General features: G+C 45.5%; 1 protein-coding gene across 4 annotated transcripts in view; it reads right to left on the bottom strand.

Annotated features, from left to right (window-relative positions):
- Window positions 1-3,827: 3,827 nt before the first annotated feature.
- TANGO2 (transport and golgi organization 2 homolog) overlaps window positions 3,828-14,621 on the bottom strand; it is a 100,904-nt gene continuing 90,110 nt past the window's right edge. For all 4 annotated transcript variants that reach the window (XM_075012533.1, XM_075012535.1, XM_075012534.1 and 1 more), the window contains one exon: window positions 3,828-6,862. In XM_075012533.1, the coding sequence (XP_074868634.1) occupies window positions 6,742-6,862 (121 nt within the window). In that variant the 3' untranslated portion in view covers window positions 3,828-6,741. The remainder of the gene's footprint in view (window positions 6,863-14,621) is intronic.

The raw sequence follows: 14,621 nt of genomic DNA, 5'->3' as shown, positions 1-14,621 counted from the left end.
CTTATGCGGGAGGCACAAAGACTGTCCCTCCGCAATGGGCAGCCAGGATGGCTGTCGGGTGCCCCAAGAGTCTGCCCCGTGAAGGCAACACGACTCAGCGCTCAGCTTTTACTGCACCCTGTCACTGACCAGGCTGATATAGCCAAAAGGCTAAGGTTCTTTGTTTTGTGTTCGGCTGAGTTACAGTAACTGCAAGGAGTCAGGCTGAAAGCTTAAATGGTTGCTATTTATTAAAAAGCAGAAACAAGAATCTTAATGGTTACAAGATTATTGCTGTATCTTCTTAACTACTAGTAGGATGATACATATGATATGCCAATTAGATTACAAGTGAAAAGTTACCCATTTGAGGACCAGATGCCTCAGCCTAAAGAGCTCTTACTATTAAATGTGCACAAAAGTACATTGCAGGTATAATTCTCACCCCTGCATCCTTCGACTCCGGCATAGCCAATGTCATTCACTGAATCCCTCGGGAAGAACAATGCGAGGAGGGCGTCCCCTGGGTCCTCGGGAGGCAAAGACCTTACCCGACCGGCAGGTATAGGTAATTGGAGCGCCGTTAGAGTGGTCTGTCGGACCCTTCTTTATACCCCTTGGGTCATGCACATTCTTCCTTATCTAAAGGTACCAATTGCACTGGTTCGTCTTTGTGACGCCAGTTCTTACAAGGCAGTTGCAATTTAATTTACACTTGTAAGATAGAGATTACTAAATCATTAAAACAGGACATTCTTTTCGTATGGGCGGGAGGTTCCTCTTCTGGGATGAAATGTGGGCGTATCGATGATCAGTACCAGCCAAGGGCAGTTAGAGGCCCTGTGGTCAACAGCTATCCTGTTAGCCCCCTTGTTTGTATTCTTCAGTCCAGGGTCATGCTGACATAGCACATCTGTGTTTTGAAGCACAAAACTGGGCTTGAGATAAGCGCATCTGTGCTTTCAAACATTCTAAAACCGTGCTGTTTCTTTGTGCTTTGTGCTCAGAGGCACCTAAAAGGGGCAAGATGGAGTAGAGCAGGGGGATTCGGTCTGGCCACACTTCCCTACATATCTAGGCAAGACTTAGTAATTATGTTCCAGATACCTCCTTGAAGGATCCAAGAAGAACCAGAGGTTGTGACAGAGGGACATAGCCATGGGTTGTTAGAGAGTCTTCACATTTTCCATCTAGTCTTGCGGGGCATGAAGCAGCATTTGTTAAAGCTTGTGAGAAAAGGGGCAGCTGCTTAGAAGACAGACATTGGCAAAAGTTGTGGTAGAGGCTAGTCTGGATTCTGAGATGCTGCAAGAAGGGCTATGCAGCACATACTAGCAGATGGCAAAGGCTACGGGAAGCTACTGGCAGCAGCTATATGCCAGGTGGATTCTGCTGAGGAAGACTGCCTCCGGTACCTCTCCCACTCCACACTGAGTGAGAAGATACAGGCTGAAGAACATGGCACAACGTAGAGGGGAGTCCACTCCAGGGACAGTACTGGTGCCACTAAAAAAAAAGCAGTGTATGTACATGCCTGCATCTGAGTTGATGTACACAAACAGACTCTGTTAATTCCTCTTGTAATCTGTCTATCCACTTAAACTCTGTGCAATTTCTACTCTAGTTCCAAGAGAATTTGTCCATTTAATATTGAGCATTTACTCCCAAAATCCACAGAGAAGTTTACTTAAAAAAAAAAAAAAAGCGTGCCAAACTTCTGCAGCCAAACACTTGTATGTGACCACAACTTCTCCCCGATTCTGTTATGTTAAACTTTTGGTCCTACCGGTAGGCCAATGCTAAGCAATGTTTGAAAAAGCCACCCTGCGGGCGGTGGGGGGAACAACTTATTGAAAACGGATGTCATTATACATCCATCTTATTTCTAGTCCCTATTAATCACTCAGTGCCTCTTTACAATATACCTTCATGTGCACACAGGTACAAAACATACATACACAATTATTAGTGTGGCAAAGATTTGGTCACCAGTTTATTCTGATTCTGGCTTTGAATACAGATATACAAATGACAACACTTAAAATAGCTTAAATCAAAAAATGGACTCAAACAGCACAAATAGTATTTAAAAATTCCTTCTAATCGTCATCACAATGAAAACAAGTATTTGGTAGGAGAAAGAGATTATGACTTTAAAAAATATCCCCAAATATCCCCAAATCTGATTTGTAGCTTTCCATTTGATTTTCTCTTTTTAATTACCTTATAAAAATATAACACCGTCTCTGCATTCTGTCTTGTCACTTGGTTACAAGTCACTTTTTCCAGTGATTGAAGGCCACTAAAACTAACATTTGCAATGAACACCAGTTTATGCAGTTAATTATACCTGAATATTTCCATGCTTGAGCACCACTGCTGATATCAGTGAAGCTCTGAGAATAGAGGGTCTGATCCTTTTTCCACTGAAGCTAAAGGAAAAACTCTCACAAGCTTCAACAAGAATAAGCTGCGGTCACTGTATTAACTGTTGTTATACAGCCAGCAGAGGAAAGCTATACTTATTTTGCACAGTGCCCCCAAAACTCTTAGCTGAAATTAGTTCAATCAGAAAATGGATATATGGAACAAATACAAAACCCATCCATCAAGAGACTGATTTAAATTGCAGAAAATGGCGTTAAGATCTCATGGGGTTGAATCTAAGCTCCAACACTGGCAATCTGGCTACAGTGATAAACCCCTGTCTCAATTTCCCCATCTGTAAAATAGATTAATATTTCACTTTAATACTCACCTACCTCATAAGGCTGTTATGAAGACTGATGTTTGAAAAATATTTGGAGGAAAAACCATTGCCAGTATTTTTACGTTTTATGTACGTAAGTTTAAATGTAGATCAAATTTTGGCCATTTATACTTTGGCAACATTTCTGACATATATAAATAGATGGTAAATGATCATTTAACACTTTTAGTAAAAGTTAAGTACATACTTTCCAGTTATGCATTTGAAATTTAAAAGCAGGTTTTTAGTACTACATTGACAAAAGCTTAGGAGATTTGAGGCTCAACCAAACACTGACAAGACTAAATCCTTCAACACAAGGGAATTCTAACTGACTGGGTTATAGAATGTTTGAAAATGACTTTAAGCATTAATTTTAAATTAGAAAATACTTCCATGTATTCCTGATTATAGACTGTTTTTTTGGTTGTGTTTATATTGATTATGTTTGCAAGTACAATGGATTATTTTGTTTTTTGTATGTTTATTAACCCACACATATACCTGTGCCCCAGAGGATTTGATAGAATAAAACAATCATATAAAGAGACAGCAAATTCCTCACACAGCTCAGAAGAAGGAAATCCAGGCCTCCCCCCACTGAGGTGCAGGAGACACAAACAGGTGTAACTGCAGTAATAGCCTGGTAGATAAAATTTGTCAGAAGGTGCACTTGTGCATTTATTACACAGTGGCCGTGTCTACACGTGCCCCAAACTTCGAAATGGCCATTTGCATGGCCATTTCGAAGTTTACTAATGAAGCGCTGAAATGCATATTCAGCGCTTCATTAGCACGCGGGCGGCAGCGGCGCTTCGACATTGATGCGCCTCGCCGCCGCGCGGCGCGTCCAGACGGGGCTCCTTTTCGAAAGGACGCCACCTACTTCGAAGTCCCCTTATTCCCATGAGCTCATGGGAATAAGGGGACTTCGAAGTAGGCGGGGCCCTTTCGAAAAGGAGCCCCGTCTGGACGCGCCGCGCGGCGGCGAGGCGCATCAATTTCGAAGCGCCGCTGCCGCCCGCGTGCTAATGAAGCGCTGAATATGCATTTCAGCGCTTCATTAGTAAACTTCGAAATGGCCATTTGCATGGCCATTTCGAAGTTTGGGGCACGTGTAGACGTAGCCAGTGTGGCCCAGATCCACCAACACACTTAAACAGATTCTCAACTAAGCATGTGAGAGTAAGCCTGGTATCGCCAAAAATATTTAAACAGGCAAAACTCTTATCTAACGTGATCACAGGAGGGAAATAATTAACATGAATATTGTTTTGGTATCTCCAGATAGTCATCACCCTGGAAATGGCCTTTTGCAGTCCTATTGTAATCCCAGAGAGAAATGTGATTTCCTCTCGCATCATAGACTATACCCAAAGAGTCCTCATTTCCTCTAAGCATTTCACTTTAAAATATAGGCCCTGAGTGGAGGAAACAGCTGAACCTCTCTGCAGGCAATACAGGAAATACTGCTACATTGCAATCCTTTCCACGTTCTCTGAACACTGCAGTAAAGAATACATACACTGAGAGGGGAAGGGCAATAAATGAGTCAAATCATTATTTAAGTTTTGGGATCTGGAGTAAGTTACAGTACTATCATAATGGCAGCAAAATAATTTAGGATTTTCAAATACTTTGACATTAGCAAGAGATTCCCCTATCACACACCGCTGGTACAGACTAATGGAAAGAAAACATGGATTTAAATAACCAGCTATACAATTTATAGCTAAAAGAAACATGGGATGTATATTTTAACACCCACTTGTTTCCATACTAGAATACTGTAATAATGTAACTAATGAGAGAATTTGCCAGACCATGGGAGGTCAATTTTGTTTAGCAGCATTACGAACACTTTCACTGTTTACTGGTCTCTTAAAAGACATTGAGGGGTAAATTACAGCTAAATAACAGCAGAGAACACTAAGAGCCAGGACTGGTGGCTGTAAGCAAACTTCATGGGACTGCGGGAAACTTGGCTACACCCATGATAAGTGGTCATCCAGATAACTAAAATCAAGCCAGATTAGTGATGTTGCTGGATGAGAGAGTTCCAACCTGTACCGTAAAATATCAGCAATCACTCCCAGCTTTTAATACACTATACCAGTACAGAAATAAAGTTCAAATCAAAACTTTCAAAAAAGTGTAAGTGTAAACTTCACACACATCACTTCTCATAAAAATGGAAGGCATCTCAGGATATCATTGAGTTCAGTTCCCTGCCCTCTTGCAGGACCGAGCAGCACTCCTGACAGATTTTTTTTCCCCTGCTATTTATTTGCCTCAAGCCCCTGGCCTCCTCAAGGACTGAACTCATGATGCTGGATTTAGGAGGCCAATGCTAAAACCACTGAGCTATTTCTCCCGTTGGTTCTATTTCCATTTGCAAATATATCCTACTAGTCATCATCTAAAAGGGTTGGGGTGGGGCAGGAGGGAGAAGTGAAGGCCTATGGTGCTGGTTAGACTGCAGGCAACAAGGTGCCATCATATAGTGAGCCTAATTCTTTCACATCAGAGAGAGCCCAACACAACCCATGGTGTTTTAAACTCTCCTGAGAAAGAGATCAAAAGCAAAGACCTAAACTTCAGTTTCACTACCTTCCTGAAAACAAGTATTGGATACAAATGAGTATCATGTATTGTCTCCATACTCAACACCATAATATGTAAGGGAAAATAGATTTGTGAAAAATAATATCCCTTTTCCTTATGCAGAACACTGTCCCACCATGTATGTTTGAAAATTTTTTCTAGTTATGTTAAAAAGAATAATGCTGCAAAAGGTAACATGCATTCACCAATGCCAACATCTGTGATTAAAAAAGCCCTACAAGCATATGTTGAAAGGGCAGAGACAGATTTTCTAATACTATTATGGTCTAAGATCAATAGAAATGTTTTTCTGTAAAATTCTAATGAATTTTTTTTTAGATAACCACCAGTCCCAAGGAGCATTTCCATAAATCAAATTACATATTTGTGCCAATTTATAAAGTGACTAGAAATCAACCATAAACAAATAGGTATGCAACTAGTTTGTCTTTGTCCAAACTGAGTAAAGTGCAAAAAAAAAAAAAATTATCATTAGTGATTCAGAAAGCTTAAGTAAGATTATGAAAGTCTTTGAACTTAATAATGTAGGACTTGACGTCCTAAGGGGCTACATACCTTCAGTTCCACCTGAAATCAAAGGGAGCTAAATCATCTAACACCTCATAAGAAATACCAATTGCATACCAAAAAATTGACTTTGCAGCCGTCAACTTCCACAGCCATCTTTATGGCAGAAGGTCAACAGGAACGCTCTTCCCGTCAACCTTCCCAAATCCTTGCAGCTTGGAAGGAGTTTTGGGGTTGATGTTGACCCAGGAACATGTTGTTTTGCGCATGCGTGAAACGGCGCTTTGGAAGATCGAACCTACGCGGTTGATCTTCTATAGTCAGTGTAGATGTAGCCTTAGTTAAAAACCCTATCTAGAAAATAAACTTTGGCTACATCTAAACTGACTACAGAACATCAATTGCTTATGTTCAATCTTTTGGGGCGCTATTTAACGCATGCGCGAAACAGCACATTGTGGGGTCAATGTTGACCCCACAACTCTTCACAAGCCGTGGGCATTAAGGAAGGTCAACAGGAGGAGTGCTCCCATCGGCCTTCTGCCATGAAGACAGCCACAGAAGTTGACAGCTGCAAAGTCGATTTTTGCTGTGCAATTGGCCTTCTGGATAAGTGCAGATGTAGCCTTTGTCCCTCAGATTTAAAATAGAGACTTGCACACAGAAGCAACACATTTTTAATCCAGCCAAAATTTTACTGTAAAAACTTTCTTCCCTTGGTTTTGTGCAAAAAGGTTTTGGTAGTTGCTAGGATATGCTATGGACTTAATAAACTTTTCCTTTCCACCTCTGGGTTCTGGAGGCTGATATAAAGCAGTCAGCAGAGTTCAATGGCTTGTTCTCTTGTTTCTTTTATCATGATCCATTCAGATGGAAAGTTGTTAACTGTACAGTTTGAACTCATAGGTGCTCGTTTTCCATTGGTTGATATCTTCATTGAGCATGGTACGTTCTGTGAAAGTAACACATCCTTCTGCATCAATGAGAAGGACTGTATTAGTCCTGAAAGAAAATGAGGGAAGAACAAATTTTAAACTTTGTTTTTGCCTAATTATTTACACAATACTACTTTACTAATTTAGACTAAAGTAGTATCACACAGAAATAGGACTGAAAAACACTACGAAAATTCCAATTTAAATGACTCACTTGGATTCCCCTCCCCACTTCCATTCCACTGAATCAAATGCAGTACTATCTTGCTTCACCAAGGTACTTACTAAGGCCACAACCACACAAAGCTTAAGGCTGATGTATAAGGATAACAATAAATAGTAGAGAAAACTAACAATAAGCTTTTTAATTGCTGAATATGTCCATTTCAGTTTTAGCCTAAAAATAAATTTTACCTGGTAGCATTTACTTGGCATGAATATTATCACAAACATACGTCCTTGCTGATTATTTATATTAGCGCTGTTCTGCAATCTTCTCTTTGATATCAAATGCACGTACAAATCTCAGCTTTCCTGCTCACCAGCCCACAATACCACTAAACACCACTTAGGGACACAGATACAAGGTCATACAAGAACCTCTCCGTTTCTCTCCCTAAGGGCACAATACTTTCAAGAGCAATTTCTGAGCACTGAGATGCAAGTCTGCCCACACACAAACATAAAACTGCTATGTGTAACTCCAGTGTCTTCAGTAAAGCTACTTCTGATTTAGACTGAAAAAAAAATCAGGCTTTGTGAGACCTTGCTGCCCACTGTGGCTATGATTATCAGTTCTAATTAGCCCAGCCCTAAATCACAAATGTTCAGGAACAATTATCAATTATCGATTGTCAATTATCCTTTATTTCAAACCTGCACTGACCTCTTTTTTACATGAATTGTGTTTCATACAGGCAATTTAGTCTACTGGTTCACTCAAAGAATTGGCTGTTCACACTTCTGAGTTCCATTCCTAATGCTACCGCTAATTCTGTGGCACTGATCATATCACTTCTGTTCACCCACCTGCAAAATGGGTACGTTTACCTGAATGGGTTGTTTGGCGTAATATTTATAAAGTGTTCAAACTGCTGGATGAGGTGATCTGTGCAGCGTATCAAGTGTAGTATCTGTTCTTATTTAGAACTGAATTCCTAAAGAAACAGCAATAGTAAAAAGATAATCTAGACTAGTTCTGCTTACATGTTTGCTACACTCTTCCTACTGTGTCTTACACTGGGGGGCTTATTCTGCTTTGATTCCCATATTCAGAACTCTTCGTTGTGAAAAATGGTGCGACCGTATTCTCGCCTAATTCCAGTGATGTGCTGAGATACAACAATGATCATGCATTTTATCAGCAGCAAGTTCTCAACATATGTGAAGAGTATGTCCAACAAAGATGAAAATACATCTGATATTTTTACACAAGGCAATTGTGAGTGTCTGGGATAATTAAGCAAGAAAATGTTTTAGCATTTATGTTGCCTTATGCTCAGAATTAGGAAATACTAGACCTGGCATGCTGAACTAAAATTACTAATGTATTGGGAACAGGTCAAAACTATACATTGCCACACTGCCATTTCTTCTTTCCCTAAAATTGGCAGAGTACGACCAGTGAAACACAAAAACATAGTATTCCAATTCATATATTCCTTTAGGACTTCATCAGTACTCAGTATATAAACAAATTGGTCATGCTTCTGCCTATATTTTATTACCCATCAAAGCTCTGCATTTTGCTATGCCTTCTCAGTCAGTTCTTCCCAAATCTGTTTAAAGGCTCTTATGTTATTTTGTAAATCCCCAAATGAAATAAGCACCCGCAATTTCAGAGACCACCTCTCATTTATTACTCCCTTAAGGCTATATCTAAACTGCAGACTTCTGTCCACAAAACTTCTGTTGACAGTTTTGTCAGAGGTGCATCCAAACTGCAGACCTGTCAGCAGAGATGTGCCGGTCGGTACCATTCTATTGACATCCCTGTACACCTCATTCCACAAGGAAGATGGGATACCTCAGAGGGTTTTTTCCCCTCAACATTTGAACCCGTGTGGATGAATCAAATTTTGGAAAAGCCTCTCCCAACAGAACTGCCAGCAAAAGTTACACAAATACATCACACAATTTGCATATCTTTTGTTAACGGTTCTTGATAATCTAGACATTGTCTTAGATAGCTACAGCAATGGAAATTCCACAACTGACGGAACCAGTGATTGCAGGGTAGCCAGTTTATTTTCCTGGCAGATCCATAGCTAACGAATTCTCTGCCTCTAGGAATCAGCTGAGACATAATCTTGCCAGATTCAGGTGCAAGATATACATTATGCAAGACTTTTCATAACAATAACTCATTCACAATGTTTACTGCTTTCTTCCTGGAGAGAGAAAAGAGAAGTTACTCACCTGTAGTAACGATGGTTCTTTGAGATGTGTCCCCGTGGGTGCTCCACAATAGGTGTTGGGCTTGCCTGGCGCCGCAGATTGGAATTCTTCTAGCAGTTTCTATTGGATCGCGCATGCGCCGATGCGTGCCACTCCCCTGAGCGCCCCAGGCCATGTGCGCGATCCAGTCCCCGCCAGTTCCTTGACCAACCGCCTCGGATGCTCCTGAAAAACACCAGACAGAGATCCGAAGTGGGGAGGATGGGCGGGTGGTGGAGCACCCACGGGGACACATCTTGAAGAACCATCGTTACTACAGGTGAGTAACTTCTCTTTCTTCTTCGAGTGGTCCCCGTGGGTGCTCCACAATAGGTGACTACCCAGCAGTAACCCAAGTAAGGAGGTGGGTAATCGATTCATGTGCAGCTTGCCCCCAAGAGGACTGCTGTCGACAGATGGGTATCCTCCTCGAATACCCGATGAAGGGCATAATGCTTGGCGAAGGTGTTGTAGGATGACCAGGTCGCCGCTCTACAGATGTCTTTTAACGCGATGCCCTTGAAGAAGGCTGTTGACGCCGCCACCGCCCTGGTGGAGTGAGCCCTAGGCAGGGCCAGCAAAGGGGTCTTTCGAAGCTCATAGCACATTTTTATACAGGATACAATGTGCTTTGAAATTCTCTGTGAAGAGGGGCCTTCCCCTTTTGACCTGGGAGCGAGAGACACCAGAAGCCCGTCCGTTTTCCGGAAGGACTTAGTTCTGTCTATGTAAAAGGCCAACACCTTTCTCACGTCTAGGAGATGCAGGCACGCCTCCTTGCTGGAGCTGTGAGGCTTCGGGTAAAACGAGGGTAAAACTATTGGTTCGTTAAGATGGAACTCCAAGGAAACTTTTGGAATGAAGGCTGGGTGTAACCGTAAGGTTACTGCCTCCTTTGAGAATACTGTGCAGGGCGGCGTTGCCATCACTGCTGCGAGTGCGCTCACCCTGCGGACTGACATAATCGCAAGGAGGAAGGTTGTTTTCATCGTAAGGAGTCGGAGGGGTACCATGGCTAATGGTTCGAAGGGTGGTCCCGATAGTGTGCTGAGCACCAAGTCCAAACTCCACGATGGCGGAAGCGGTTTTTGAGGGGGGTACAGGTTTACCAGCCCCTTCAAGAACCTTGTGACAATAGGGTGGGCGAATACAGTGGGCCCTTCCTCTGTATGCCGAAAAGCTGATATAGCAGCGAGGTGGACCTTTAGCGAGGATAGAGAAAGCCCGTCTCGTTTGAGGTCCAATAGGTATTCTAGTATTACGGTTATAGGAACGTCAAGGGGAGCTAACTGTTTGGCGGAACACCAGGCTGTAAACCAAGTCCATTTCTGTTCATAAGTCCTCCTGGTGGAGGTCCTTCGGCTACACTCCAAGACTTGTTGTACTCCCTCCATACACGTGCTCTCTAAGGCGCTGAGCCATGGATTAACCATGCTTGTAGGCGCAGTCCCTGAGGGTGCGGGTGCACTATGGACCCCTGAGCCTGCGTGAGTAAGTCCGGCACCACCGGTAGGGGGAGTGGTGGATGATCCGACGTGTAGAAGCAAGGGAAACCATTGTTGCCGGTCCCAAGTTGGAACTATGAGTATCATGTGAGCTCTCTCCCTTCTGGCTTTCTGCAGAACCTTGTGGATAAGCGTTGTGGGGGGAAACGCGTAGAGTAGAGGGCCCTTCCATGAGATCATGAAGGCGTCCCCCAGGGACCCCTGCCCTATTCCTGCCCTGGAGCAGTACTGGGGACACTTCTTGTTGTACTGGGTGGCAAACAAATCGACTTGGGGAAACCCCCATGTACAAAATATGCGCCGTAGCAGGTCGGAGCGGATCTGCCATTCGTGTGTGAGTGTGAAGTACCTGCTCAGCTGATCTGCCTTCACGTTGTGGGTGCCCGGCAAGTACGAGGCTTTCAACGTTATGTTGTTGGCGATGCACCAGTTCCACAATTGGACTGCTTCCGCACATAACCCATGGGATCGTGCCCCTCCTTGTCGATTGATGTAAAACATAGTGGAGGTATTGTCGGTATTGAGCCCGACTACTTTGCCATGCAGGTATTCTCGAAAATGTCTGCACGTGTTGAACACTGCTCTGAGCTCCAGTATGTTTATGTGCAGTGTCTGTTCTACAGGGGACCATAGCCCTTGCGTCACCTTGCTGCCAATGTGCGCTCCCCATCCTATGTGGGAGGCATTGGTAGTAAGAAAAATAGAAATTTGTGGTTGGTGGAAAGGCACCCCCACTAGCAGATTCTCGGGATTTTCCCACCACGCTAGGGATCTGCGCACCTCCGTCATGGGCGACACTACCCTGTGGACAGTGTGGGATGCCGGTTTGTAAACACTTGCCAGCCAATGCTGCAGGCTTCGCATGTGTAACCTGGCATTCTGTACCACAAACGTTGCTGCCGCCATGTGCCCCAACAGTTGCAGACATGTTAGGACCGGCACCGTGGGGCTGTACGTCATGACTTGCACCAGGGAGTTGATGGTGCAGAAGCGGGCGTCGGGCAAGTATACTCTTGCTGTGATGGAGTTTATGCGTGCCCCTATGAACTCTATATCTTGCGTGGGTTCGGTCTTTGACTTTGCGAGGTTGATAACTAGGCCCAGTGAAGTAAACGTGTTCGCGGTGATGCGTATCATGCGTAGGACCTCTGCCTTTGAGGCCCCTTTCAATAGACAGTCGTACAGATATGGGAAAATAAACACCCCCTGTCTGTGCAGGTAGGCTGACACCACTGCCAGGGTTTTGGTAAAGACTCTGGGTGCCGAGGATAGGCCGAATGGAAGAACCCTGTACTGGAAATGTTCCCCGCCGACCGTGAAGCGGAGGAAGCACCTGTGTGCCGGGTGGATTGTTATATGAAAGTAAGCATCTTGTAAGTCGAGGGCTGCAAACCAGTCTCCATCGTCCAGTGCCGTAAGTATGGAGGCAACTGTGATCATCCGAAAGCGTTGCTTGCGCAAGTAACGGTTGGGGCTCCGTAGATCCAAAATCGGCCTCCAGCCTCCTGTTTTCTTCTCTGTTAGGAAGTAGCGTGAATAAAAACCTTTCCCTTGGAATTGTTCCGGCACTCTTTCCACCGCCCCTATGAACATGAGGTGATCTACCTCCTGCTTCAGCCTCGCCTCACGGGCAGCGTCCCCGAGATGAGGCCGGGCGGGAGGCTTCGTCGGTGGAAGTGACTGGAAAGGGATCGTGTAACCCGTGGCTATAATTTCTAGCACCCATTTGTCTGTGGTGATCTTTTGCCATTGGGAGTGGAACGGTTTGAGGCGATGATGGAACATGAGATGAGAATGGCATTGAGCGATGGTATTGATAGTGCAGCCCCCGACATACCCGCCGAACTTGCTGTCTCTGGGCCTGTCCCGAGGGTGTACGGCTTTGTTGAGAACGTTGCCTGGGAGCCCTGTACTGCTGCTGCTGTTGATGGCGCCCTTGGTCGTAGCCTCGCTGATATTGAGCGCGCTGTGGTTGGTAAGCATAGCGTCTTTGCTGAGGATAAAATTTCTTTTTCTTGTATGGGGGAGTATAAATACCCAAGGTCCTAAGTGTGGCCCTCGAGTCTTTGCTGGAGTGGAGGACCGAGTTGGTTGAGTCCACAAACAGCTTTTGCTTATCAAAGGGAAGATAAACGATCTTCGCCTATAGGTCTCTGGTGATACCAGACATCTGGAGCCAGGATTCCCTATGCATTACCACTGCTGCGGCTGTTGAACGTGCCGCTGTGTCCGCCACATCCAGGGCAATCTGGACTCCCATCCACGACGACGCATAGCCCTCTTGGACAATCGCCTTTAACACTGGCTTCTTGTCCTCCGGGAGTGAATCCATGAGGGGAGTGAGTCTAGAGTAATTGTCAAAGTTATGGTTTGATAGATGTGCCGCGTAATTTGCCATTCTCAATAATAGGGTAGAGGAGAAATAGACCTTCCTGCCAAACAGCTCTAGCTTCTTAGCATCTTTATCCGACCCCCCCCCCGGGTTTGTACTGAGACGTCTTCGACCTCTGCTGGGATGATTCGACCACCAAAGAATTGGGTTGCGGGTGACTAAAGAGGAACTCCATGCCCTTGGCTGGGATGAAGTACTTCTTATCCGCTCTCTTGTTCGTAGGCGGTATATAGAGGCCGGAGTCTGCCATATGTTAGTGGCTGACTCCATAATGGCTTCGTCCAGCAGGATAGCGATTTTAGATGAAGCCGGGGTCTCAAATTTTTCAGGAGTTTATGGTGCTTCTCCTGCACCTCTGCTATTTGAATGTCCTGCGTGAAAGCTACTCTTTTGAACAGCTCCTGGAATTCTTTAAGGTCATCCGGAGGGGAGACATCCCCAGGGGCCATGGCCTCATCTGGGGAGGATGAGGAGGAACCACTGGGGTAAACCTCCCCCAAATCCTCTGGCTCCCAAGTTCGGTGATATACTTGTTCCCTGGGGGACTGTGAAGGGAAGTCTCGGGATTCTGGACCTAATTCCCCCTGGGACAAATGTGTTCCCGTCCCAGAGCGAGAGTGTACCCGGGAGTATTGACGAGTAGTAGGAGAGGACCTGCCCCCGGATCTAGACCTGCGGTGTCTGTGTTCAGCATGATGAGGATGACCATAGCAGCATGGGCAAGGGCCCAGTGATGGAGACCTGGACCACGATCTGGGAGTGTACCCATGATGTCTGGGAGAGCGGGACCTCTGTGACGACATAGATAGTGGTGAAGCCGGTTTGTGATAGTACTCAAGAGGATCCATGCCCAAAAATGGTGAAGGTGGCCTGAGCCATGGCGAAATTGGTTGGAGGAATGGAGAGGGAGGCCTGAGATAAGCCGGTGGAGTTACAGCCCGGCGGTGCGGCGTGTGTATCTCGGGGGGGGCTGGGTGATAAGGGCAGCGCGGACCTGCCTGGAGATGGACTAAGGTGCCGAGTTTTTGGTTTTGCCTTGCCCCTCCCCTGTGGGGTGGGTGCCGCCCCCTCCCGTGCCGGGGATCTCGGCCCCGTTATCGGTACCACGCTCGGCACCGTCAGCGGCGGTGCTGCGCGGGTAGCTTCCTCCGGCGCCAATAGGCTCTGTGCCAGGTGCCCCTGCGCCGTCGGTGCCGCGGAAGCCGGTGCCGCATGCATCGGTGCTACCAATTCCGGCGCTTGCCGCACTGGCGCTCGCGGCGCCTTCCGTGCCGCCTGTTGTGTAATTGGAGGCTCGGCCTCTGCCACGTGCGCTGCTGCACTGCCGCTTTCATGAGCTCGCAGCTAGGGGCTCTGCGTTCTGCTTGTCCTGCCCACTGGGCCCGCCAGCAAGGATCGAGCTGGGGAGAGTTTCCTCCTCTTCTGCACAGAGGGGGTCAAAGAGACTGCCTTCCTTTTATGTGACCCAGAGGGCCCTTCTGTGTGAGGCTTCT

This window comes from Carettochelys insculpta, chromosome 18, assembly GCF_033958435.1.
Source record: "Carettochelys insculpta isolate YL-2023 chromosome 18, ASM3395843v1, whole genome shotgun sequence".
Lineage (NCBI taxonomy): Eukaryota > Metazoa > Chordata > Testudines > Carettochelyidae > Carettochelys > Carettochelys insculpta.
This window is presented reverse-complemented; position numbering and strand designations above follow the sequence as displayed.